At 44.2% G+C, this 26,648-nt stretch overlaps 1 protein-coding gene and 1 long non-coding RNA gene across 2 annotated transcripts in view; one reads left to right on the forward strand and one right to left on the reverse strand.

Annotated features, from left to right (window-relative positions):
* The window catches only part of ITPR1 (inositol 1,4,5-trisphosphate receptor type 1), a 354,215-nt gene that overhangs the window by 314,522 nt on the left and 13,045 nt on the right, over positions 1–26,648 (forward strand). Inside the window, exons 56-60 of the mRNA XM_054245889.2 lie at positions 3,137–3,332; positions 5,043–5,135; positions 6,317–6,456; positions 6,928–7,093; positions 9,890–10,050. Coding sequence (XP_054101864.2) covers positions 3,137–3,332; positions 5,043–5,135; positions 6,317–6,456; positions 6,928–7,093; positions 9,890–10,050 — 756 coding nt within the window. The remainder of the gene's footprint in view (positions 1–3,136; positions 3,333–5,042; positions 5,136–6,316; positions 6,457–6,927; positions 7,094–9,889; positions 10,051–26,648) is intronic.
* LOC103788310 (uncharacterized) lies at positions 18,809–22,773 on the reverse strand. Its single transcript, XR_008476775.2, has 2 exons — positions 22,695–22,773; positions 18,809–20,918 (listed from the first exon to the last, which is right to left on the reverse strand). It is a non-coding gene; the product is annotated as an uncharacterized LOC103788310 (long non-coding RNA).

A 26,648-nucleotide genomic window follows, 5' to 3' on the forward strand; every position in this document is an offset into this window, starting at 1 on the left:
CTGGAGCACGGCACAGCGACTGTCGTTTCATGAGTGCTCACCCTGGACATGCTCTTCTCTACACGCTCGCACTACGACCTTTGAGGTAGATGGTATCTTCCAGTTACAGCTGAGGAGCCTGAGGCTTGGTGAGGTTAGGTAACTTGCTCAGAGTCACACTGTCAGTCACTGGTAGAGGCAGGAGAGCCACACAACTCTTGATTCCCAAGTCTACATTGCCTTTTATGCAAGCACGTGAAAAAGTCCCTGCATCAGTGAAACTGGCATTTCACGTTGCAGTTTACATCTGTGCTTTCAAGTCTCTAACCTATCACAGAAAGATAAGAGTAACTCTCAGCTTCTGATGATGCTACCTCAGTTCACTTTTAGAAAACGCAATAGGTTCAAACTAGATTGTGGTTGGATGCCTCTCATATGTGCTTCGGGAGGGATTTTCTAAGCCATCTGGACCTTGACTTGTTTGTGGTTTCAACTGATGTGCTCCTTTTGGTATCAAAGCAGTATTGGATGTGTCTGGTAAGAACCAGAATACACCGACACTGTTCAAATTATTCCACTAATAAGAAAAGCCCGCAACCAAAAAAAAAAAAAAAAAAAAAATTGGGCTGCCTGTAAAAGGAGAGAGACCTCAGCAGGGAAAACCCATGTGTTCCTGAGTTGGGAGAGCTCTCTTCCATGCCAGCAGGCCGGAACGCAGAGAGGGTAATCTGGTGGCCTAATTAAACTGCCACCCCCCACCCCCTCCACAAGACTGGCTGGACCTGGTCTTGAACCTGCATTAAAGCTGTGTCCTTAGAAAAATATTAACACCTGAAGATGAAAATGTGCAAAGTTCATAAGCAGCAGGCAGTTAACAAAAGCAGAAATCCAGATGGCCAGTAAACATGGAAAAATGTTCATCCTTGCTGCTAAACAAAGATATGCTAATTAAAACAGCACAATCCCATTAATAAAGGTTAAAAAGCCTGATGGTGCCCAGTACTAGTGAGAGTGGGGTAAAACAGGCATGATTCTTTACTAGTGTAAATGTAAACTGATCCAGCCTTTCTTGAAGGCAGTAGGCAACATGTTTTCCTTATAACATTTGACCCAAATACTCCGTTTCCAAATACTTGCCAAAAAGTAATAGCTAGACGAGCCTGTATAGAGGCATGTATAGAAGTACTCATCATAGCGTTATGCATTATAATTGGAAACATCTTGACTGTTTTTTTAAAAAAACATATTGATTATGTTAATCATGTTTTCCCATATAGTGAAATACCGGGTGATCATTTTTGACAGAAGAATGTTCCTGATGGCTTGGTGAAAGGCTGTTTATGTGCCAGTATTATGGTCTAATATTTTTGTAAACAATATATATCGATTTATAGCATTTTTTAAAGGCCAGGAGGAATTAAGTCATTGAACAAACGTCTCTAGGTGGTGAATTATTAGTGACTTTTTTCTTTGTGCTTTTGTTTTCCAGGTTTTCTCCACTGAACATGTATAATTTTCTAATTAGAAGGAAACTTATCTTTTATATGAATAATACATATTGATCGATTTAAAATCAAATTATAGATGTATGAAAAGAAAAAATTGCTTATCATTTCAATGATTTGGAGGCTCTGTAATCTCTGCAGTCCTTAACCACAGAAAACAAGTATCATTTGTTTGTCCTCTGAAGTTGCTCTTACTTGCCACTTTATACTGAGCTGCTGGAAAATATTTAACCAACATTAACAGCAACACTTTGCCTTCTGTCGTACTGTATTGACTAAACACGTCTTCCTTGCTTCCCTTTCAGTATCCTACTCCACCCAGTGCCCTTTACAGAACTAGTCTCAGAACACAGATTGCTGTTAAGGAGGCAGAAAAGCCAATCGACCAGAAATGACCTCAGATGTAAAATTCTAAATCGGAAGGGACTCAGAGATAAGCTATCTTAGTCGACTTACTTTACAGATGAAGAAACAGATCCAGAGAGTTTAGATGGCTTGACCAACACCTTGAAACAAATTAAAAGGATTTGACCCTGTCTCCTGACTCACTTCATGGTGCAGTCACATCCCAGAGCTGCAGTGGAGACTAATCCTTCCATCCAGGATTAGACAGCAGCCAAAGGCCATGCTAAAAACTAGCCTCAGGTCTAAGAGTAACTTCAGAGCACTCTCTTCACATGCTTCCCACCATTTCCTCAGCCAAGTGTCTGTGACTGTAGCTCTTGGAAAAGTAGCCATTATCCTCCCATACCTATATGTACCTACAGGGATATTCCATTCCTCAGGAAGCCAACTTCCTGCAAAGAGCAGGTCCTTAGCAGAGGGCAAGCCTGGATTGTGAATGCCCTGTGACCTGCAGGGACCTTACCCTCACAAGGCATGAGAGTAATGAGGGTTTAGGCTTCCTTGTTAGCACCAGTAATGTCCCTGCCATATACTAGCTATGTGACCCTGTCCCAGTGTCTTGATCAGGAAATGAATGATAATTACTATTTATTGTACTTACTCAGCATATGTGTGCCAGTGTTCTAGCCCTGTGGCTATGTGGTTTATTTATTTTTCATAATAACTCTACAGCCTCCAGTCTGAAAATGAGGAAATGGAGGCTCAGAGGGGATGAGGAAAGTATCTAGCCCAAGATCATATGGTGGACAGTAGCTGAGCTAAGATATGAACCTACATCTACGTCCAGAGTCCTTGCCACTGACACTGGCCTGTAGCAGGTCTGCCTTCCCACCAGACACTCAGCTGCAGGAGGGCAGGGGCCAGGGTGGCTGGCTCTTCATGGAAACTCAATTCAGTACCTTCTAAATGAATGCATGCCAAGACCCGCATCACTTTCCTCTCCTTTTCTCTCTGAAACTCATTGGCACAAGCATGTATTTTCTCTATTTCCAGGCCCTCTAAATGGCTCTGGATCCTACTTGAAGTCGCTATTGTTTCCTGCTTCCCCCTTCTATGTTTATTATTCCTCATTTTTACCATCTCTGTTTCACTGTGAAGCCAGGCAAGATGTTCGGTGTTAAGATCATAATGTAATGCTTTTGAGTTTTTAAGAAGGTGAACTCTCTATAAACCAAGTTTTCATTATGGGATAGTGATATACATCTAACATCGAGGCTTCTTAAAATTATTTTTGTTTGTTTTCAAAGCTTTTTGATTTAGTGTACAGAGAAGAGACTTTACTTAATGTCATTAAAAGTGTCACTCGCAATGGACGGTCCATCATCCTGACAGCGGTTCTGGCTCTGATCCTCGTTTACCTATTCTCAATAGTGGGCTATCTTTTCTTCAAGGATGACTTTATCTTGGAAGTAGACAGGCTGCCCAATGAAACAACCGTTCCAGGTAGGTTTGGGATCATCTGATCATTTTAATGTTAAAAGAATATTTCCTGGTTATAACTGAACAAAAGAAAATAATGACTAGCAATGTAGACATCTCCCCATTGCATTTCCCTAACACTCAGAGTGTGAATTTCAAATACAGGTCTTCATTCTCACTTTACTCGAAGGGCAATGTGGCATATCAAATGCTAAGAGTGAGTGACCAGATCTGACATTAATTTATTCACTAACATCATATGTTAAACTAGTGCAACCTTTTTGTAAAGCAGTGACCATGTATATTGAGAGGGTTGGGGTATGCATCCCTTTAACTTAGTAAGTCTACTTCTAGGAATCTATACTTAAAGAAAAAAAGCCTACTGACTGTGCATGTAGAAACAGACGTATATGGGAGGACTTTTGCAGCATTGTATAGGAAGCAGTCTAAATATTCAGGAGTGTTTCATCAGATCATGGTACATCCATGAAGTGGGGTGTCTTGCACATAGGTACATCTTTATAACCCTCCATGGAAAAATACCCACAAGACATAGCAGGAAATGGCAGAAGGATAACTATAGTAGGATCACATGTATGTCTTTTTTTTTTTTTTTTAAGAATGTCTTTTTTTTTTTTAAGGTAGGATCTCACTCTGTCTTCCAGACTGAATTGCAGGGGTATGATTTCAGGTCACTGCAACCTCCGCCTCCTGGGCTCAAGCAATCATCCCACCTCAGCCTCCCGAGTAGCTGGGACTGCAGACACCTGCCACCACATGTGGCTTATTGCATTTTTTGTAGAGATGGGTTCTTGCCATGTTGCCGAGGCTGGTCTCGAACTCCTGGGCTCAAGCGATCCCCCAGCTTTAGCTTCCCAGAGTGCTGGGATTACTGCTACCATGCCCAGTCTTTTTATGCTTTCTTGAAAATTAAAAAGCTTATATACATGGATTAAAATATGGATAGCTGTACCTCCAAACTGCTAGCAGTAGCTCTCTCTGGGGCTTTTTTTTTTTTAACACTATATGCAGGTTTTACAGTGAGCTCGTGTTATTTTTACACACAGCAAGAACAAGAGCTTTCCAGTTTTGAGAGTAAAAGACCATAATACTTCAGTGATACCCAAGTGCCCTTTTCTCTCAGTTAAAATAGTTGGCCCTTCTTAGTGAAATATTACTGGTTTTTCATCAGGTAGCCAGGCACCCCTGAGTCTAAGGAACAGACTAGAATCGTTGTGGCTGACTGAGCCAGCCAGCCTTTGTGCTCTCCCTCCCAAATGCTGTGTTCTTGGCATGTATCTCCGGCCTCCCAAGTTGACACTAAGTGACATTTACTGCCAGCCATCTTAGAATTGTGGACTGAACCAGCCTGGACCTTGGATTTCTATTCATGCCTGCTGATGCTTCTCATGTAGACTTGGTATAAATCTTGCTGGAGTCAGTACGTTCAGTAGTATCTGTCTAAGAGTTTCAGCTGTTTGTCTTTAAAGTTGGAGAGGTGCTATTTAAGTGCGATATTTCTAGTAAGCCTACAGGAATTGACATTTTTGGCTTTTTTCCCATCCAGATCACCAAAGGAAAGTGTAAATTGCATTTCTGCTTTGAATTTATATGCAAGATTCTAGGGTGTTATTTATGTAAAGAATTGTTTAATCAGCCGTGAATTGGGGACTTCAAACATTTTAACCATATGCTGCCAGATTGTTCATCATAAAATTTCCTTCTCTCTCCCAGAAACCGGCGAGAGTTTGGCAAGTGAGTTCCTGTTCTCCGACATGTGTAGGGTGGAGACTGGGGAGAACTGTTCCTCTCCTGCACCCAAAGAAGGTAGGACCTCCTAGCTGTAAGCCCCACGTTCATATCGGACTCCCCCAGAGGCTTAGCTGATGCAGGTGATGTTAGAAGCAGATCAGATTTACTGCTCCAGAGTAAGGCTATAGCAAAGGGGAAAGGCTGGGAGAGAGGAGGGAGATGAAGAGCAAAGAAGGCTACACATAAAGAAAAAGATCTGATGTGATTCAGCTGATTTATACTGAGTTATACTGAGTGCCCACTGCTTGCCAGGGACTATGGTGTCCTCTAAGAGACAGTAATGTAGAGAAGGATGCGGGCAAGCTAAATAATGATTGCTAGAGAGTATGTCCAATGCTGGGAATAAGGATGGAATACAGAAGATAGGCACTGGCCTACTATTGGGGTAAGAGTATCATCAAGGTGGTGATATCCAAACTATAACAGAAGACTGTTGATATTCCAAGGAGAGGGAATAGTACATCTAAAGGCTTAAAGATAAAAAGAAAAAACCAGCAAGTTTGGGGAGATAATGCTTATAAAGAAGGAGGTGAGTAGCAAGAAATGAAGCCACAGATAACAAACGAAGGGCTAGATCATGAAGGGTCTTCTATGTCAGACTTAGGAGGTTAAACTTCATCCAGAGGATGATCAGGGTTGTTGAAAGATGAGTGATGAGATCTGTGTTTTAGCAAAACCCTTCTGCAGCTGGAGAAAGGAATGAAGCAGACAGCAAGCATGGCTCTTACTGCATAAAGCAGTGAGAATGAACAGCCTTTAATGTAAAGCAGTTTATCCAGAGCCCCTGCCATGAAGTGTCCCTGGATTTAGTCCTCACATCATCCCCAGTGAGGAACCTGGGTCCTGTGGCGTAACTCTCATCTGAGAGATGCCTGTGACTCAGAGTAGCAAAGCAACTCATCTGACATGAAAAGACTGTTTGCAGCTGGGTCTGGGGTTTAAAACCTGGAAAGGACAGGGCATGTTTTAGATCCCACAGAGGGAGAGCAATACTATACCATAGCTAGAGAAATTAACATGAAAACAGAGTTGCCCAGACAACTTTAGCTTTTGAAAGCAAGTACTCGGCTCTTGATTCCTTAATTTTTATTCTTTCATGTGCCTGGTGAGATGGTACTCAGGAAACAGGATTTCAAAATCCCAGTCTCTCCTTTCCCCTCACGTTTTCTGTCTGTTATTACTTGCTGTGTTCACAGAGCTGGTCCCTGCAGAAGAAACGGAAGAGAATAAAGAGCACACATGTGAGACACTGCTGATGTGCATTGTCACTGTACTGAGTCACGGGCTGCGGAGCGGGGGTGGAGTAGGAGATGTGCTCAGGAAGCCATCCAAGGAGGTAAATTAATCCCGAGGGGAAGGAAGGGCAGAGGGGGCGGGTGGGGTGGGAGCACCATGCAGTGGTGTTGAGTGTAAACTGAAGACGCAGAGGAAGAGCTGGGAGTAGGGCTGAGCAGCTGCGGAACTAGCTTGTCAGGCTTCTTTCCTCCCTATCACGTGAGGAGGTGCCACAAAATCAGCTGCAGGGAAAGGGGTAGCTCTCACTCTCCATTGAGTAGACTTAGGGACTTTTCCCGTCAGCATTAGGTCTCATCCACCTGAACGCACATCCAAGATCCCTCTGGGCTGTGTCACACAACAGTTGGAGAATTCACAATTGAGACAGGGGATGTGAAAAGAGAGGCAGCTTTGAGATTAAAAGTTTAACGCCCAATTTAATTTCTGCCCAAGTAGATGAGGTCTCACTTGAGCTGGGTGGACAAAAGGGTTATGAGGGCCTAAGACTCATTCAGACACCTCTCTTTTCCAGGAACCCCTGTTTGCTGCTAGAGTGATTTATGACCTCTTGTTCTTCTTCATGGTTATCATCATTGTTCTTAACCTGATTTTTGGGGTTATCATTGACACTTTTGCTGACCTGAGGAGTGAAAAGCAGAAAAAGGAAGAGATCTTAAAGACCACATGCTTTATCTGTGGTGAGTGTTGCTGGCCAGCTCCAGCAAGGGAGTGAAGGCCCAGGTGGCAAACGCACATCGAGACTGCGAGGGTGTGACGGACTGGGGGAAGGGGTACCGGCTGCTTCCTCTTGACTCTCTACCCTCAGCAGTGAGTGAGGCTGTACTTGGCATTTATTCTGCTGGGATGTATTTGCAGACCTGGGTTCTGACTGAGCTTCTACCACTTACTTTGTAACCATCATTTAGTCATTTAACATCTCTAAACTTTCTTTCCTCATCTGTAAAATGGGTACAATAACATGTCCTTCTCTGCATTATTGTGAGAATCAGGAGAGACAGCATATGTGACACTCCTAGCTAGAACCCGGCACACTGTAGGCATGGGAGGAGTAGTGAACTGCTACATAAAAGAGGTGATGGGCAGCAAAGAAAAAATGTTCAGTATAAACACAGGAAGATATTTGTAAATGTAAACTAATCACAGAGGAGTCTGGGAGCTGAGTAATCATATTAATAATATGAGTACTGAATATATAAATTTCCTAGTGGTATGTATGCTAAAAAAAATGAGCATTTTCCAATTAAAGACTTAAATTCTTTGCATTTTGCCCCCCTAAAACCTTTTTAGGATTTTTGCATTGGCATAATTTCAGAGTTACAGAAAAGGCATGACTGTCCAAAGAATTTCTGCATGCTCTTGACCCAGAATCTCCAAATATTAATATTTTATCTCATTTGCTTTACACACACACACGCACACATGCACACACACACACTTTTTGCATGTGAGTGGCTGACAATGATGCTTTCTAATCCTTAAACATTTTAATACACATTTCCTAAAAATAAGGACATTCTCTTGTTATCTACAGTATAATTATCAAAATTGGAAAATTAAAACTGATCTAGCACTGTTACCTAATCTACAGAGCTTATTCAGATTTCACCCTTCATTCCAATAATGTCCTTTCCAAACCCCACCTCCTGTGGGGCTTCAGTCACCATGCCTCCTTAGCCTCTGCTGACACTGTTGAAGAATATAGGTCAGTTATTTTGTAGAATGTCCCTTGATTTGGGACATTATCTGATGTTTGAAGATATGTGGTCTTCCATAGGAATATCAAAAACATGCTGTTGTGTTCTTCTCGTTGCATCATATCAGGAGGCACTTAATGCCAGTTCATCTGGTAACTGGTGATCTCGGCTCACTGTAACCTCTACTTCCTGGGTTCGAGCAATTCTTGTGCCTCAGCCACCTGAGTAGCTGGGATTACTGGTGCCTGCCACCACACCTAGCTGATTTTTTGTATTTGTGTAGAGGTGGGATTTCACTGTGTTGCTCAGTCTGGTCTCTAACTCCTGAGCTCAGGCAATCTGCCCATCTTGGCCTTCCAAATATGCTAGGATTACAGGCCTGAGCTCCTACACCTAGCTGTGATACTAACATTGTTGATTTGGTTAAGGTGCTAATCACTATATTTCTCCAGTAACTCCATGAAGTTACTTTTTAAGGAGACATACTTTGACACTTTGTGAATATCCTGCTATTCCTTAAACTTTCATACTTTAGCATTCATTAATGATGTCTGACTGAATCAATTATGATGATGGTTGCCCAATGATGACTTTAATTTTATTATTATTTCTACATTTCTTTACTAGCTTTTTACTGTAAGAAAGAATTTTTTCTTCTCTCCACATATGTATGTATATTTCTGTGTTTATATTTGTAACATGAACTCATGGATTTTATTTTGTTCAATGGGCTGTAATCCTGCACTGTCATTATTTATTCTGATGTTCAGGTTGCTTCAGATATGGCCAGAGAGCCCTTTCCAGCTGGCTTCTGGGTTTAGTTATATCATCATCATTTTCTATGTACTTTCTTCTGTTTTTGGCATCATAAGATATTCCAGGCTTAGGCTCGCCTTGTACATTTCCTGACACATCCCTGGAATCAGTCATTTCTCCAAAGGGCCCTGGTTCTTCTTATTGGAGAAAGGTATTTAGAAGCCAAAATTTGGGGACTGAGGGTGCTCATTCCTGTTGGTGTGCTGCTGCTCCCAGGGCTTATTAGGCTACAGATCTAGAGGAGAGGTGTATGCATCTGCATATGTGTGAATGTATCTTCACACATCTGTGTCTATATGTATAAAAAAGGATGAATTCATTCTGATACTTTTCCTTTCATTTCAGCATTACAGGGTTTATTCTCTATCTGTGTTCTTTTCTCAGGCAGTGAGGAATCCAGCTCCCATTATCCACAATATATTTATTTGATCAATCCTAGAATACACAGAGACTAGAACTGCTCACCCAGGCTTCTTCAAGTTATAAACCTACCAGCTAGAGTTCAAAATTTGTTTAAAATACTTTTTGTCCTTATTCTGTCTCCTCAAGAAACCTTAACATATCTGCATTTTGGCATTTATCTGGGCAAAGAGACCTCATATTTCCTGATTGCCTGCAATGTGTGAGTGTGTCACACACATTCTCATATCACCCCTAAACACTCCTAGGACCTAGATGGTAGTCTTCCCATTCACTGACAAGGCCACTAAGACATGTAGAGATGAAGCAGCAACTGCTAGGTGGCATAGGTGGGATTCAAACCCAAGTCTGTCTGACTCACAGCCTATGTTTTCCTGCCATAATGTGAACATGAATGCACTTATAAGGCTGACAGAATCCAACTCTTTATAAAAAAGACAGGAGCGAAACTATAGCATCCTCTCTACTGACAGTTCTGTCATGGATTTTTTTCTTTACCAAGACTACTCAGCTGGGGCCGGGGGCTTTCTGTCTCATTTTCAGGTTTGGAAAGAGACAAGTTTGACAACAAGACTGTCACCTTTGAAGAGCACATCAAGGAAGAACACAACATGTGGCACTATCTGTGCTTTATCGTCCTGGTGAAAGTAAAGGACTCCACTGAATACACCGGGCCTGAGAGTTATGTGGCAGAAATGATCAAGGTGAGTGGGAAGGCCTCCCAGGAGCAAGGTGGACGTGGCCTGGCTTCTCAGCCTTGAGCAAGGCCCCAGCAGCCCATGGGGGAGCTCAGCAGAAAAATAACATCCGATGTTGCCTGAGCCCTTCTCACGGATGAGGCGCTGTGCTCTGTGAACTTCGTGTGTTCTCTTGAGTGATCCTCAGAGCCACCAGGCAGGTGGTATCTTCTCGTGTTAATGGGGGAAATGTTGAGCTTCAGTGAGATTAGCACATGACCGTGGAACTGGGCCTGGGATTCTAATCTGGATCAGACTCCACAGCCCAATTTCCCATCACTATATTAATCTGCCTTTTTTCTTGATAATGCTTTTTCCCCCCTTCTTTTTGAATAACACTCACTTTCTAAGAGGTGTCTTAGAGGCAAAGTGATTGCTCACTGTAGTTCAGCATGGTTTGTGTTTGCTCTCAGCCTTGCCTTTCTGGGAGACACTCTACTAATCATTAGGAGGTGATCATATGATGGAGGAATTTGAGTCCCAAATTAATCTTCTTGCTGATGGGAAGTGTGGATATCATGTCCCTGGAAGTGGGGAAGCTGCTTCAGGCTGTTTGAGTGCTCTTCTTGGGCAGGGCTTTGCAGAGTCACCAAATGTGCGCTGTGGGTATCCCAGGCCAGCTGTCCTTTCAGACCTGTGCTTTCTGAACACCATTAAAATGTTCAGGGGTGGATGGTGGAGTGAAGAGCATAAACTGTGAAATTGAGGGAGTCTTTGTGATTCACACTGGCTCCCTCTGAGGAGAAGGGGCCAACTCTCCTTCCAGTTATCAAGGACTTGCCTCTACCTGATAATGACTTACCCTAAAGGAGCCTGCTTTTTATGCAGATGTAATTTTCAAGCTTTTTATGTAAAGATACTGGAAGTCAGGTCTGTTCAGATAAGTATCATTATAGACAGACCTAGAGGCAGCCAGGCTTTCTGTTTTATTGCTGGCAGGTCAGTGGTCGCATGGTTGTATTTCCTGAATACCCGGATTACACAGGCACAGAGGCCTCTACTAGGCTCTGGAGGGCTTTCTGGAGACACTGTGCCACCTGTACCCTTGAGGTCCTTAGAGGTGAATTCTGTGCTTCTCAAATTTTAATGTACATATGAATCATCTGGAGGGCTTGTTCAAATTCAAATTCTGACTCAGCAGTCACTACCAGGACTTTAGATATTCTGCATTTCCAGCAGCCTTCCAGGAGATGTGGAATCTGCTGGTCCAGGCATCACCCTTTAAGTAGTAAGACCCTAACAGAGGAGACAAACCAGATGCCCACTTAAGATTACTCTCCAGAAGGGTTGTGTGAATGATGAGGAGAGGTATTCCTAAACCTTTACATGCATTTGGCCCTCTTTGGTTTGTAAAGTCCTTCCACCTCTAGTATTGTATCTGGTCATTCAAGTTATCCTCCATGGGGAACTCGGAGGAAGGGACTTCTAGGGTGGGGAGAGATGGATGGAGGTTCACAACAGAGGTAACTTTTGAAAAAGGTTTTGAAAGAGCGGACAAAGCGACAAGGGTTATCGATTAGCAGAAAGAAAGGAGAAAAACATCAGCACAGAGCAGGGAGAAAAACACACAAGTTGCAGAATGAGAATGATGGCTTATCCCTTTTACAGATAAAACAGGTGAGGGGTTAAGCAACTTTATAGGAACAGCTCAGAAGGAGCTGAGCCAGAATTCAAACCAGGCTTGGCTGACTATAGAAATCGCAATCCATAATCCTGTTGTTAGGAAACTAGGATTCTGGGAGCAGACCCCTATTTTTAAGCAGATTAAGGATTCTGATGAGTGCCAGTATGGATTTCCACAGGTGAGGTTTCCAGGGTCAGGACACATTAACTGAAAAGTCCTTAGTTTCTTTCTTTTCCTCCAGCTGTTGACATTGGCAAATTAAACCCTACTCGATCAGCATTTATACAGACAGACCCATCCACATGCACAGATAATGACCTTCATCTGCATTTGCTGTCTGAACGTCTAGAGGAGGCTGTACTGTTCACCCTTGACTTATGTTCCTTCTCTCCCCTAAGTTTGTTCTCTTGTATCTCAAGTGTTTGAACGGGCCCTCTCCTTAAATCTTCCAGGGGCCAGTTTTGAGGTTTTCTGTTAATCACCTTACTTTCCGGTCACAGAAAACTCTGGCACACTTTTGGGTTTCTGTCTCAATCGTGGAGACTTAAAGGCATCTTGTGAGCAGTCACTTGATGAGGATTAAGAGTCAGAGTGACCTGTAACCCACCACCCAACCAACCCGGTTAGAGCCTGCTGCGTGGCAACACTGAGAACCTGGGCCTTTCCCCATCCACATCAGTCTTTGATTATATGAGACATCTTGTCAGAAAACCTAAAAATCTACAGCATCAAAGAATTATTCTCTGAATGTTAAAGCGGCTGCGGAACCAGATGTTCTGCACGCAAAGTGGTGGCTCAGTGTCAGATCTGCCAGCTCAGTGGCGGTGCCTTCTCGTTTGTCCTATTTGCTGTGGTGTTTGGTCTTGAAACCATGTGAATCCCTGCTGGGGACTCCTAAGGGAGCATTGGCTCCCTCAGGGTAGCAGCTGGGGTGCTCAGCTGAGTCATTTGGGGGGGGGAGGGGGGCCTGGGGCCCCTTGGGACCTCAGACCTGCAGCACAGAGGCTACAAGACCACCTGCAGGCCCCAGTTAGTCACACCCTGTGGAGGCAGCCACAGCTGAGACAAAGTCCCCACAAGCCTTCCCCCTAAGGCTGGGGGGCATCCTAACCACTGGTACTGGCAGGGAAAATCAGTAATCTCTTTGATAAGCCAACCCCAGGAGGTCGCACCTACTCCAGTGTGGAGGACAGAGAAGGGACAGCTGATGGTCAGTGGCAGAGATGGAAGGAAAAGCAGGCTGGAGGGCTCACTGCCCTCTTGCTTACCTTATGTTTTTGAGACAGGCTCTTTTAGTGTATGTGGTCCCTAAGAAAAACACCTCTTGCCTAATTACAGAAGGCCAGGGATGTTGGATTCTTCTTCAGCTCTCCTTTAGCCCATGGATGAAGATCCCAGAGACTCCTAGAGACTTGTGGAGTGGCACCTGCCAAAGGCAACCCAACAGAACCAATGGAAAAGGCCTCAGATAGCGCTTGGGCAGGGAGGAGCCCAGCTGCCCTGAGAGCAGCTCCTTGCAGACAGCAGCATCAGGGATGGCAAATGGCTTTTCATCTCAACCCACAGCTGGGTCATAGAATTTACCTGGGGCACTGTATTGAGAGGGGTTCTTGGAAACCCAGGCTGACTTGGAGAGAATGAAGGAAAGATCTGTCTGTGTGCGAAGCCATGGCCCGCCCTTCCTAGACCCATGTCCCAGAGGTGCATTCCCTCCATCGGTGGCTGCCCAGTCATGTAAAAACACAACAGCTTGGCTGGACTAGCCAAAGGTGAAATATTTCACCTTTCCTAATTCCTGCTGAAACTGGCCTGCAGTAGGTAGAAACAGTTCTATCTATCTTCTCTGTAGATAGAAACAGTTCACTTCTTGTCATCTCTGGAGGGAGGGAAAGAGGGAGCATGTGAAGAGTCTATCTTAAGTTGAGAACTCTGCAACCAGCTGTTCACCACAAGTTAATCTTGTTTAAACATTATAGATTGTATTATTTTCCTCTCCCCTTCTGGTCTTTCTCTCTCTCCTTTCACTGGAGATGGGAGTATCCCCATCAAAGCTGGGGCCAGGCTGATGTCTGTCATGAAGTCCTCACTACCCAAGAAGTGGAGGCAGCAGATCCAAGGTGAGAGTTTCTGCTCTGCACCTTCCCTCGCCGTGTGACCCCGGGCAAGTCACAGGACTTTGCTGACCTGGGTTTCCTGTCTGTACATCGTGGTTCATACCACCTCACACATCCGTTGGGTGGTAGACATGAGATAAATGTGAGCTGGCAGGTGGGAGGCACGAATGGAGGGAGGGAGCGGGTGACAGAACAACTGAGCAGTAGGCCCAGAGCACACCAGCCAGGAAGCAGAGGCTGCAGACTGGCAGCAGAGCTGATAGAAGCATCGTTTCCTATGGTTCTAAGACTCTGAGAAACACCTTGGCTGTGGGCACGCTGACACTAACAAAAGTCAGAGTGGGCATCTTGACTCTAAGTACTTCCTCCCCTGGAAAATCCCTATGTTTTCTCTCTTGAACTTTAAATCTTTAAGCGTCCTTAAAAGTTGAGGCAGGGCATGGTTGACATTAGCGTTCTTTTCTCTGTTGAATTGGGCACAGACACTTGTGAATTCCATCCATGTCTACAGTGGTTTCCTCCACTTGCTTTTACTGCCCAGAAGTAGGGCTTTCATTGATTTGGGGAGTGGACCCCGAGTTCTGTGTATTCAAGGCAAGCCTTAGATTAGATAATGAAATCATTCATGGTTCACTGGTACATTTGTCCTTCAACTCAAGCACCTGATGGAAGGTGAAACTGTCACCCAAATTGCCAGGGGAAGTGAGCCTTCCTCCACTGTAACTCACAGTGCCACCCAGTCCCTGAGATGCAATCTCATTATTCGTTGACTTGGGACCCAGGCAAGTCTATGCTTTCAGAGAAACGTGACCATGGGGTGACCAGACATAGCCCTTGGCAGATAAAGGGAAGGGGGTGGGAAAAATATCTGCTTTCCCTGCAGGAATCTGAATTTTGGTGCCATCATCATTTTGGTGATACCCTTTTTTAATAAGCAAATTTTTATTAACTTTGATCTGCATTTAGGTTTTCACAATAATTTATGTGCCGCACACCCTTTTTTGAATAATTTTAGCACTGTTTGGCTTTGCTCTCATGCCAACTAAACTGAGAATTTGTGTTAGTCTATAGATGATGATTTGAAGGGCCGTTATTGGAGCTATTTAATCGGAGTTAAGTGGTGAATTCATTATAAGCACTTTGCCTGAGAGAATTTAGATAGTGCACCCTGGGCGTGTTGTAGGTTAAAGACCAAATATTTGACTCCCAGCAAAGAAACAGCAGCCCATTTTTCTAGTACAGTCAAATGCAGGAGACTACATTATTCTTGAGAATTAGAAATTTGAGCAGCATTAAGAAGGAAGGTTGGTAAAGAAGACCAAACAGTAACTTCAGTACACAATAGTAATGATACGGAATAAGTTAAGTGCCCAACAACAAATGAGTGGAGAAAGAAAATGTGATGTACAGACACAATGGAACACTATTTGGCCATTAAAAAAAAAGAATGAAATCCTGTCATTTGTAGCAACATGGATGGATCTGGAGGCCATTATCTGAAGTGAAATAAGCCAAGCACAAAAAGAGAAACACTGACTGTGCTCATTTTTATGTGGGGGCTGAAAAGAAATTGATCACATGGAGACTTGGAAAGATAGAGAACAGAGACTGGGAAGAGTGAGTTGGGGGAAAAGGAGAGGATACAGAGAAATGGGTTAAGGGGGTACAAACGTACAGTTTGGTACAAGGAATATGTTTGATAACACAGAATGACTATAACGAACAAAAATGTGTGGGGCTCAGGGGATGGATACTCTAGATACCTTGACTTGATCACTATGCACTATATACATGTAACACAATTTCACAAATATCCCATAAATTTGTACAAATGAAAAAATATAACGCATCTCTTCTTCTAATTATAGATTTCACTTCTATATCTTGGAATTCTGCCCTGTTAACATAACTGTTATCTTTTCAGAGGTGTGTTTTTGAGTGAATGGTGCATAAAGACAGAGTGATCAGATAGAATACTGTTCATCCACATTTCAGAATGTCCTGATACCCTGGACTGCTCTGGCTCCTTCTCTAGGATAGGATATTCATTGCACAGTGAAATATTTGGGGAGAACCTGCCTCCCCATGATAGCTGGAGTGTTCTAGAATGTACCAGGGCTGCAGCTTCTGGAGGAGCAGTCTGTGCTGGAGTCTGCTTTGCCCTGGGAAGGGCAGATTAGATGGTAATGAATAGATCGTGTGTAATCAGTATGCATGAAATAAACACTCTATGTGCATGATCTCACTTAATCCTCATCACAGCATAGTAGGTAGCACTATTAACATCTTACAGATGGGAATCTAAAACTCGGGAAGGTTGAGCAACTTTTGTACGGTCGCACTGCTGGGAAGTGCTACAGCTGAGACTGAAATCCAGAGCTGCTGAATGAGAACCCACCCGCAGGTTGTCCTGACCCATATATCCACATGTGGTCACAGGTGTGGTCACCTCTATGCTCCTCCTGTTAACCTGCAGCCACTGGTTGGCTGGTGGCATCTGGTTTGGACTGGCACATCTTGGACTTGGATTGGCTTATCTCTCAGCCCCGATCCCCAAGGGATACTGAATTAGCCTCCTTTAAAAGAGGCAAGTGCATGAAAGGCCCCTTAGTGGATGGAGAGGAAAGTGGGAAAGAGGATCTCTTGGGGATGCTGACTGGCTAATGCATAAATCAACAAGGAGGGAGTTAGACGGGGTGTGATTTTCAGAGCTGCTGCTGCCGGTAACCACTGTTCAGACAGCCACCTCAAAACTCTAGGGGTTGTTGAGATGGTAGGAGTTCAAGAAAAGTTATCAAGCACAGCTCTTACAAAGGATGTATCTGAAATGATGTTGATTTTGACCTGCTGAAATATGATAAACTTCACTACCCTCACCTTAGCTTGAAACAGGGAATGATAAGTCCTTTGTGGCCCAATTTGGGAGGTGTCTAAGTAAAAGGAGGAGGACGATTCACTAGAAGCACAGCCAGACTGGAGCTTCCACACCCAGGTGACTCATCTAAATGAATATAACTCCCTAATAATTACACATGAGAATGTCTGGTCCATCATCCTTTAAGCCTGGTGCTGACTTTTTCTCACAGCAGGGTAGACACCTCTCTACCTTCTCTCTCTGCCTCTCCTGCTCCGTCTTCCTCACCCTCAACATTCCATTGGAGATTATCCAGTTTGTTCGATTACGGGTTAGTTCACTTGACCTCTTTAGAAACTAGCTATACAGGGGTCCAGAAGCAAAGGAGCAATTTTCCAGATCAAAAGTAGTCTCACGGTGGCAGCAAATGGGATGCTCTCTGAAGGTGGTGGGGTGCTTTTGCATAGGAGGGGAGAGTCCAGGAGCCCACATTCCTGGAAAATGCTTTCCTGAAAGCTTCGGGTAATTTGCTTCAAAAGAGCAACATGCAAAAGAGCCTTTTTGCCTGACAGCACCTCCTGGCAAAATTTCCAAGCAAATAAGTTCTATTAGTGAATTCAGCACTACTAAACTTCTGTAAGGAAACATTATGAGAAGATTCAAAAGCAGTAGGACATCTAGCCCTTGTGTTTATCTGTATTTGATAAGATGATATAGGAAGCAAACACAGAAAGCAACGTGTTAACAAGAGCAAAAGATCAAAATGGAAAGAGAATATCTGCATGCCATTACCTTCTGTTTAAAAGGGGACCTGGTTGAAGTCTCGCACCTCTCTTGACCCAAGAGAGCCTGTGAAATCTGCAGACAGTTTCTTAAGTGAGGACAATAGCTTCCAACCTTACGCAGTGCAAGAAACCAAGTGCAGGAGCTGGAGGGAGTAAAGTTATCTGTGGATCATAATTAGCTAACAGTAAGGACCTAGGTGTGGGGGAAAGATGGTGGCAGCGGTGACTAGAGTCAAGAAATGAGCATAAAAATTCACACAGCCTTCATGGGGCATCTCAGTTTAAGGAAATGAGAAGTTGAAGTCCCGGCCAGACAGCACTTAGGTGCAGGAGAGGGGAAGGGCGAGTCCAGCCGGGTGTGCCCTTAACCCTCCTCTGACCTTTCCGCCTGCGTATGCACCTCCTCTATGCAGCATCAAGCATGCAGGTCCTGGCTATTGATAAAGTGGTGTGGACACCCTCTGCTTTGTGCAGATGCATGGTGATGGGTTTGGGCTTTTATTCTGAATTCCAGTGAGGATGCTGGGAGGAAGGGTGTTCCTGGGTATGTTCCTAGAAGATTGATATTTCAGCGTTAGTAGTGCTGAGCAGCAGCTTTCCTTATGGCCCAACCTGGGAGGCCACGAGCATTTGGTTAAAATGTCACCTGGGCTCTGAAAGCCCTTCACCGTGGGTGAGGAGACAGCCTGTGCTGCCTGCTAAATACAACTCCCAGAATTCCTCCTGAAGTTAGCTGGCACCATGGCAGAGTCAAGAATATTGGAGCAGGGAGGAGCGAAGAGGGATTTGGCACCAGCTTCCTGGTGGCTGGAAACAGTGTGTCAGCGTCATTGGACTCACCGCCCATCCAGCCAGCCTCTCTCACCCCACCCTGTGCACTTGAGCTTGGGTTCGTGTCAGTGACAGCTGCACAAAGCAGTTGCTGAGCTTAAGTTTCCCCACCCAGCCTCAGAACACATTCTGCCCTTTAGTCTAGAGGGGATGAAATCACCCCTTGTCCCACGGAGCACTTCACGGGCACTTTCCTTTTATTGTGAAGCACTTGGCATTTGGGCCCCGGTTCTACACTGACCTCTCGGCACTCTCCTCTGAATTTCCTACATCCTGACCTTCGTGGAGGGTGTGCCAGGTGTTGTTTTAACAGTGAGTTGAGCAGAGCCATGATCCACCCTCAAGGAGCTTGTGTGCTAAGGGAGAGCATGGAGCGTGAACCAGGTATACCCAAGTCTACTCTGTGAGTCTGTGCAGGACATGAGGGTTATGCGTAGACATCATTCTATCAGCCACTGAAGATGGCTTCGCCATGCATGAAACTAGTTATCCCCGTTGGCTAGTTCATCCAGGGATGTATGGATGTATGTCCATGCTTTATTACACATATGAAATATCTGCATACATGCACATTTTCCCCAACTTGGCAGATCTGATAAGCTCCAAAGTGCATTTTCTCCCCCGGCCCATACCTTGACCCACCCTCCTGCTCCTTCCCCGACCGCAGACTCCACTGGGCTGCCCAACTTGCCCTTTACTTCTAGACTTCCTCACTACATTTGTAACTCCCCTGCCTCAACTCCTAAGTATTGACTGTGTCTGGTAGAGCTGGACTATAGTATAATAGGATACGGAGAAGTGTGTAACCACAAAAATGCATGTATAAAACTGCTCTGGCCTGGAAAATGTTCTGAATGTGACTGTCTACATCAAGTATATGTATTCAGAGTTCTTTAAAACCTAAGTCTTTACAATGAAGCCTACTGTCATGTCTCTAGGGAGTGTGAGAATGGGAAAGAGATGCTAGTATTTAGGGATAGTCATTTGTGTGTGAAAGCTATACAGGTGAACTTGACTGAGTTTTCACCTTTTACAAATCCTCTCTCTTCAGGGCTTCAGTTTTACCACCTGTAGAATGAGGAAGTTGAATCAAAGGGTCTCTTGTGCCCGTTGTAGCTTTAAGATTGCAATAAGCAACATTCAGAGTGGGGACAGGAGTTCGTGAAATATGAAACAGGAGGGTGTGAGCGTTAGGGTCTGTGTCAGGAGCAGGAATGTGGCTGACAGGAGGGAGAAGGGGACACGCTAGCTGTGTGAACACACTAGTAAATAACGGGTCAGAGTACAAGGGGCTGGTTAGAAAAAGGGAGGGTTTGGAAAAGATGAAGGAATTTGGAGAACATCCACATGATAGATGATTTCTTTCTCCCTAAAGAGAGCTCGCTGTGTGGCACCTTTCTTCCAAACCACTCTCGAGTCAATAACAGTGCTGGTAGCCTTCTCACCTCTTTATAAAGTCCTGTGGATGGTATGGAGGATAACATCTTCCATCACTTCCTTCTCAGTGTGTCTAGGCAGGGCTGACCTTAAGTAAAACTGTTTTATTTCAGAGCTTTCCAGTATAAAAGCCCATCAGATGATAAAGCTGAGATGGAACGTGGTTGCGTTGAAGCAGCTTATTGGTGAGGGTGTGTGTGTTTTCAAAGATAAATGTATCTTTCCCTAAAACAACAGCACAGGACTTTGGAAAGATGTTTCCATAAGTTTAAAACAAACACAATATATCGCTATATAAAAGTAGTAAGAGATCAAAGTTGAATACTAATGGAATCCAGAAAAGAACAGAAGAAAATCATGAAAAAATAGCTAAAATCCTTATCTGTAGCCACTGGGAATGTTCTGGCATATTTCTTAGCTAATTGAAAGTGCAGGGGAAGTTGCTTAAGTGAGCTTGGACACTGATGTGGGCAGAAGGGTGAGTGAGTCTGATTGTTCTTTATTCAGAGTCTCAAATGGGCTTGCCCTGCCCTTGTCCAGCAAGGGTGACTGGTCCCACCTTTCTCTCCTCCTGTGACCTCTGGTTTCTGCAGCCTAGGTGCCCGGGACCCAGCTGTACCCCTGGCAAGTGTGCACCCTGTGTATCACAGTCCCCGTGGGTGCCCAGGGAATACTTCACCTGTGGCCCCAGAATGACTTGCAAGGATGATTCTGCGGCTGGCTCTTCCTCTGGATTTCATCAGAAATGGGTGTGTTCTCTCTGCTGGGATGAGCCCATCTTTGTTGTGCTGTATCATCCAAGAACAACTATGGAGTCTGGGAAGGGCGATTGGTCATTCCAGTCCAGCCGAAGGTTAGATAATGTGGCCTGTTTTGGTAACGTCATTCAGAACTCAAAAGCAGAACCAGACTGATTTTACAGTTTGGATACCCTTCATGTGGCTTAGTTGGTAAAAAGAGAAATCGGTATCCCTAAACTTTTATCCCAAAGAAAGGAAGGAACTTTACACAGGAGTTGAGCACTGAAACTGGAGTCAATACCTGGATTGTAGTGCTGACTCTATCTCAGTTCTAGGCAGATGACATACTGATTTATAATACTTTTGCATAATGCTTTCCAGTTTATGGGTTGTTTTCACAGCCTTTCTGATCCTTAAAGTAACCCAGTGAGGTAGCTGGTGAGGTGATCTCTTTCAAAAAAAGAAAAAGAAAAAATAGGTTGGTGAGCTAGCTGACTCATACACTCATTCACCCTCCTGTATACACACAACTGAAACTCTTCTTATTACAGGCCATTGCTTTTTCTCCTGACACACTAACGTCACAAGGCTGTGGTAGAAAGGTACAGAACCTGTGAAATGCAGGGATATTAATATGCTTGTGGTCTGCGGTAACTGTACTTTTCAGACAAAGAGAACTGAATTCCTTCAATATGGGGCTGGCCAACAAATTCCGGGTGTGGAATTCCATTTTTAAAAAATTAATAGACTCACAAGTTAGAAGAAGAAAAAGAAACATTAAAAAGAATATTAAAACCATATTTTTAATAAGATAAAAAAAATAGTAGACTTTTCTATTTTAGAGCAGTTTGAGGTTTACAGAAAAATGGAGCACAGAGCACAGAGTTTTCATACACCCCCTTCTCCTCCTCCTGACTCCCTGCCAGTTTCCTCTGTTAGTAACGGTTTGTATTGTGACCTGCTTGTTAACATGTGATATACCAATATTAGATACATTGTTATTAATGTCCCTCCATCATTTGTGTCTTACTTTTCATGTTGTGCATCCTGTGGGTTTTCACAATGTAAATGACAGGTATCTACCATTACAGTATCATAGAAGTTTCATTGCTCTAAAAATCCTCTGCATGCCTCCGATTTATCACTCCCTCCCTTCCTCCTACTGAGCCTTAGGCTGTCTCTGATACTGTGTCCAAAGTTGGGACCCATTTTTTAGGGTTTTTTTTTTAAACATGTATAATACATATATATATTCTGTGATGGAGTCTTGCTCTGTTGCCCAGACTAGAGTGCAGTGGCACGATCTCAGCTCACTGCAACCTCCGCCTCCGCCTCCTGGGTTCAAGCTATTTTCCTGCCTCAGCCTCCTGGCTAGCTGGGATTACAGGCCCATGCCACCACACCCAGCTAATATTACTATATTTTTAGTAGGGACAGGGTTTCACCACATTGGCCAGACTGGTCTTGAACTCCTGACCTTAGGTGATCTGCCCACCTTGGCCTCCCAAAGTGCTGGGATTATAGGCGTGAGCCACCGTGTCCAGCCTATAATAGATATTAAGTGGCATTTCAGAGCCACTGAACATAGTTAAAGATGATTACTTTTTCATCCAGACCAGTAGATTCTGTTTTTTGTTTTTAGAGGGTTTTCATTTTGTTTTGCTGTGATCTTAGAATAATTAGCTCTAAAGATTAATTTTTTTCTTCCTCTTCAATGGAAATAATCACCCTAGCTCAAAAAGGGACAAATGATTTAAAGTCCATTAAGTATTCCATATTTCTGCTTTTGAAGAGATAAATATTACCTTCAAGCCTCCTACTCCTGACTTTTTCTGAGGGTTTAAATACATGCGTGACCAAATCTCTTGTTTCCAGGCCTACCTACCCCGTACCCCCTTCTAGTCATTTCCGTCACCTGAGCAACCTTAGGCATTCTAGGAGCTTCCAGTTTGTCTTCCTTCCTGCTAAGAGCAGTAGAAATGATGCTGCCATTTGGGTTGAAAAGACCATCTCTGCCTCCTTGAATCTTCCCAGAGGGGATTCTCAAGGGCAGAGAAAGCAGCAGGATCATTTTTCTAGGACCCATCTTCTCTCCCATGACCCTTTCTTTTGCCCTCAATCCCCCCCTCCCTCCACTCCAATAAACACCTCATTCTCTGATTTGGCTATAAAAGATTTGACTATAAAAAATGTTCCATTGTTTAGGTGGTAAACATAATACTGTACCTAAGCAGACTTTCTCTGAGGAGGTGATTGATTACTCGGTAGTCTTTCTTAGAACAGCCTCTTCTTTTGAACCTGGGAAGTAAAAAAAAAAAAATACCCCACTTCTCAGAATGATTAGCATTTGCATCACACAATCCAACTTCCTCCTCCTCCCTCCCTCTCCCTCTCTCTCTCTCTCCCTCTCCCTCTCTCTCTCTCTCACACACGCACACGCACATGCACACACTCTCTCTCTCTCTCTCTCTCTCTCTCTCTCTCTCTCTCTCTCTGTCTCTCTCTCTCTTTCCAGTCAAGGACATTTCAAGAGGTTGGTCACTACCACCCCTGTGTCTAAAACTTCAGTGTTTGCCTTCGCAGGGACTTTTCCAACTTTACCTAGAAAAGAGCTAACCAGAAGCTTAGCACTTGTGGTCAGCCTGCTTCCGGCTGTGGCTTCAGTTAGCTTGTCTGCTCTGAGAGAGGAAGCACTTGCTGTGACGGGAACTGCACTGGCTGGATTGTAGGAGGACCAAGGCAGACAGTGCCTAATGGCATTGGTATGTGAGATGCCAGCAGCAAGGAGTGAGCAAAGCAAAGCAGAACGAGTCAGACCCAGTGGCAGATTCGGCCAACAGGCACTCAGTGACCCCATAATCCTCTCCCTACTACATACACACACATCCCAAGATAATTCACAGTAGACAAAGTATCTGAGCTGAAGATGACTTTTCCAAAAATGCATTAGAAGCCAAGATACTGAGACACGTTTTTGATCTTGAATAGATAATGCAGGCAGGATTCTGCAAACATTTCTAGGCCTTCAGACTCTGGGTGGCTGGAGACGCGTCGGGGACAGACTTCACTGGAGTCATTCATTGCTCAGCCTCAGAGTTTTGTATGAAAGTCTTAGCTACAGAGAAAGTAATTGGATTCAGGTGTTCTCTCTCTGCACCTATTCCAGTAATTGGGTTAGTCTAAACATTTGCATTGTGAGATTTAGATTCTCTGTGCAGAGGGGGACCCTGCTGGTGGGGAACCTTATACCATACTAGAGCCTATCCTACACAGGGTGCAAAACCAATGGGAAATTGAGAGAACACTCTGGCTAAAATTGCTAATTAATTTTAACTACCAGGTACTCCTTGGTAATTTGAGATTTAATGTCACAGCCCAGGATGATCATTTAATTAAAACACTGGCAACACCTAGGATCTCAAATTTGGGGTTCTACCCACTTCAGTGCAGAAAAGATCATGCTTCCCGATGGGATCCCTCCTAGCCCAGCTTTTCATTATTAGATATTAAGGGAAGCAATGGGGAGAATCTGTGTGGTGATGATTGATAAACTTCTAGACCAGAAAATCCTTTTGCTACCTTTGCATTGAAGGCCTCCTGTGAAATGGAGAATGAGGCTTTATCCCTAGGATGGGAGCACATGGCCCATGTGGCCTGCAAAAAGTATGACCTTCTTTGAAGTGCTGGATTTTATCTTTAACATTTGATTGAGCATTCTGGGAGGCAGAGGTGGCTGGATCACCTGAAGTCAGGAGTTCAAGACCAGCCTGGTCAACCGATCTCTACTAAAAAATACAAAAATTAGCTAGGCATTGTGGTGCATGCCTGTAGTCCCAGCTACCTAGGGAGGCTGAGGCATGAGAATAGCTTGAACCTAGTAGGCAGAGGTTGCAGTCAGCTGAGATGGCAGCACTGCACTCCAGCCTCAGTGACAGAGCAAGACTCCATCTCAAAAACATAAATAACATTTACCTTTCTCTTCTGGTCTAGGTAACTTTTTGAGTTTAATATAAAAATATTTCCATCATTTGCCATTGATTAAAATGGATATTCTACATTCTAAAAAGACGCAGTATTTCTCTTTATGGCTTTATGTACCCCTTGGGTGAGGCCATCAAGTCCCAGGATTACAGGTATCCCATGTAGCAGCACAAGATGCAGGGCTTCAGTTCCTCTCCACCACCACTGAGGCGAGGGGCACCGATGCTAGGAGCAGCCTTTGGCATGCTGATGGGCCCCATTAGAGTCTTCAGCACACACTCTTTAGGCACTCACACTTGGAGGTAGGTAGAGAGAGCCAGAGGGAGCTCCACAGAGGTGAAGAACTATACTTTGGGACCTGGCCAGTGACCACAGTTCTTGGACTAAAGCAGCTTGAGGACAGAGACCTTGTCTTTCTCATCTTTAGATCCTCAGCGCTCAACCTCATGCAGGAAACAGAAATTGTAAAAGTTTGGTAAAAGACTGTTAGATGGAGAAAGTCTGTGCACTTTGCATTTATTCATTCAAAGACCCTTCTGAAATCATTGCTTGGAGGGCCTGGAATCACATATGGCATGAAAAAAGGTGATCTGCCATGAAAAATTCTCATTTTAATCCGTAGTCATTTGGTCACTTGCTATTAGAATAAGGGAGAAAAACTGTTCCTTAAACTTCTAGCTATGTGCAGACTCTTGCATTGGTTTTCTGGAGTCTTTCGAAGGCCTCATTAATGTGGACTCTGTTTGGAAATCTGTGTTTTCTATTTTTATAGAAGGTTTGCTAAGCAAATGAACATATGAAGGATTTGAAAGCCAGATTTTAGATGGATTCACTAACATTTTGGGCAGTTTAGCATTCATTTGCATGTCAGTAATAAGTGAGCTACAGGTGAGTTCTGACTACTAGCAGTGAGGACCAGGGACGTCCATCGCCTCGCTCTCCCCAGGTCTGGTCGGGGAGGGCGGCCTTTCACAGATCTCCTGTTTCCTTCTGTTTCCCTCGTCTTCACTGTCCAAGCTGCTCCTGCCTGTCTGCCCTCATCCCCAGCTCCAGCCACACTGGAGCTTTACTGTGCCAGTGCCCTCTGTGAAATGCCCTCACGCTTGCCCAGGGGCTAACCTTCTTTAGGGCCAAGCCTTGCTTGAAGAGGATTCTGGCCAGTCAGTCATTGCCTGTCAGGTCTTACTTGGACGCTACTGTCTCTACCGCTCCTAGATACAACATAGCCTGCATTATTCCTTATTTTTTATTTTTATTTTTAGAGAGTCTTGCTGTCACCCAGGCTGGAGTGCAGTGGCACAATTATGGCTCACTGCAGCCTTGACCTCCTGGGCTCAAGTGATCCTCCTGCCCTAGCTTCCTGAGTAGCTAGGACTACAGGTGCCCACCACCACACCCAGCTAATTATTTTTATTTTTTGCGGAGATTTCACTCTGTTGGCCAAGCCAGTCTCAAACTTCTGGCCTCAAGCTGTCCACTCACCTTGACCTCTCAAAGCACTGGGATTACAGGCATGAGCCACCATGACTGGCCTGTTAAAAAAAAATCTAGATGATCAGTTTCCTTAACTAAATTGTAAGCACTTTGATGAAAGGAATTCTATCACATACTTAGGTATCAAAACTGTTTCTCCTTTGAGGGGGTCCAGGATGCAGTGACCATGTCTGTGTTGCTCCCTGTAGTATCCTCAACATTGTTATATCCAAAGAGGGACTTTGGATCTTTTTTCTTCAATTTGTTTTCCTCAATTGAGGTCAGTCTGCAAAACTATGTAGCAGCCACCGTGAGTATCTAGGACCTTGTGCTGTGTGCTCTCTGCAGCTGCGCTTTGGTTTGTGGCTTCAGCAGCCCAGCCCACATCATCCCTCCTCCCCTCGCCCTTGTGGGAGTGAGTGATCACCAGTGACCTGTCGCCTGTGTGCCCTCTTCTGAAAAATAAGCGTTCCTCATCTCTCGAACATGGGCTACTTCCTTGTTGGGAAGACATGGCTACGTCTGAAGGACTGACGCAGGGGAGATGAGTATAGTCAGCAATAGGTCATTGCAGCTGCACGGTAGAAAACTGGTTGCAGAGGGGGAAGCACTTCAGGTTTCTAAGCTAGTCATCTCTGAAATGGAATATTTTTTTAACGATCTTTTGCCCATTGCTCTGTGATGGGAAACTGATGAATATAAGCTAACGTTAAGACACATGAAGTG

This window comes from Callithrix jacchus, chromosome 15 (assembly GCF_049354715.1).
Source record: "Callithrix jacchus isolate 240 chromosome 15, calJac240_pri, whole genome shotgun sequence".
Classification (NCBI taxonomy): domain Eukaryota; kingdom Metazoa; phylum Chordata; class Mammalia; order Primates; family Cebidae; genus Callithrix; species Callithrix jacchus.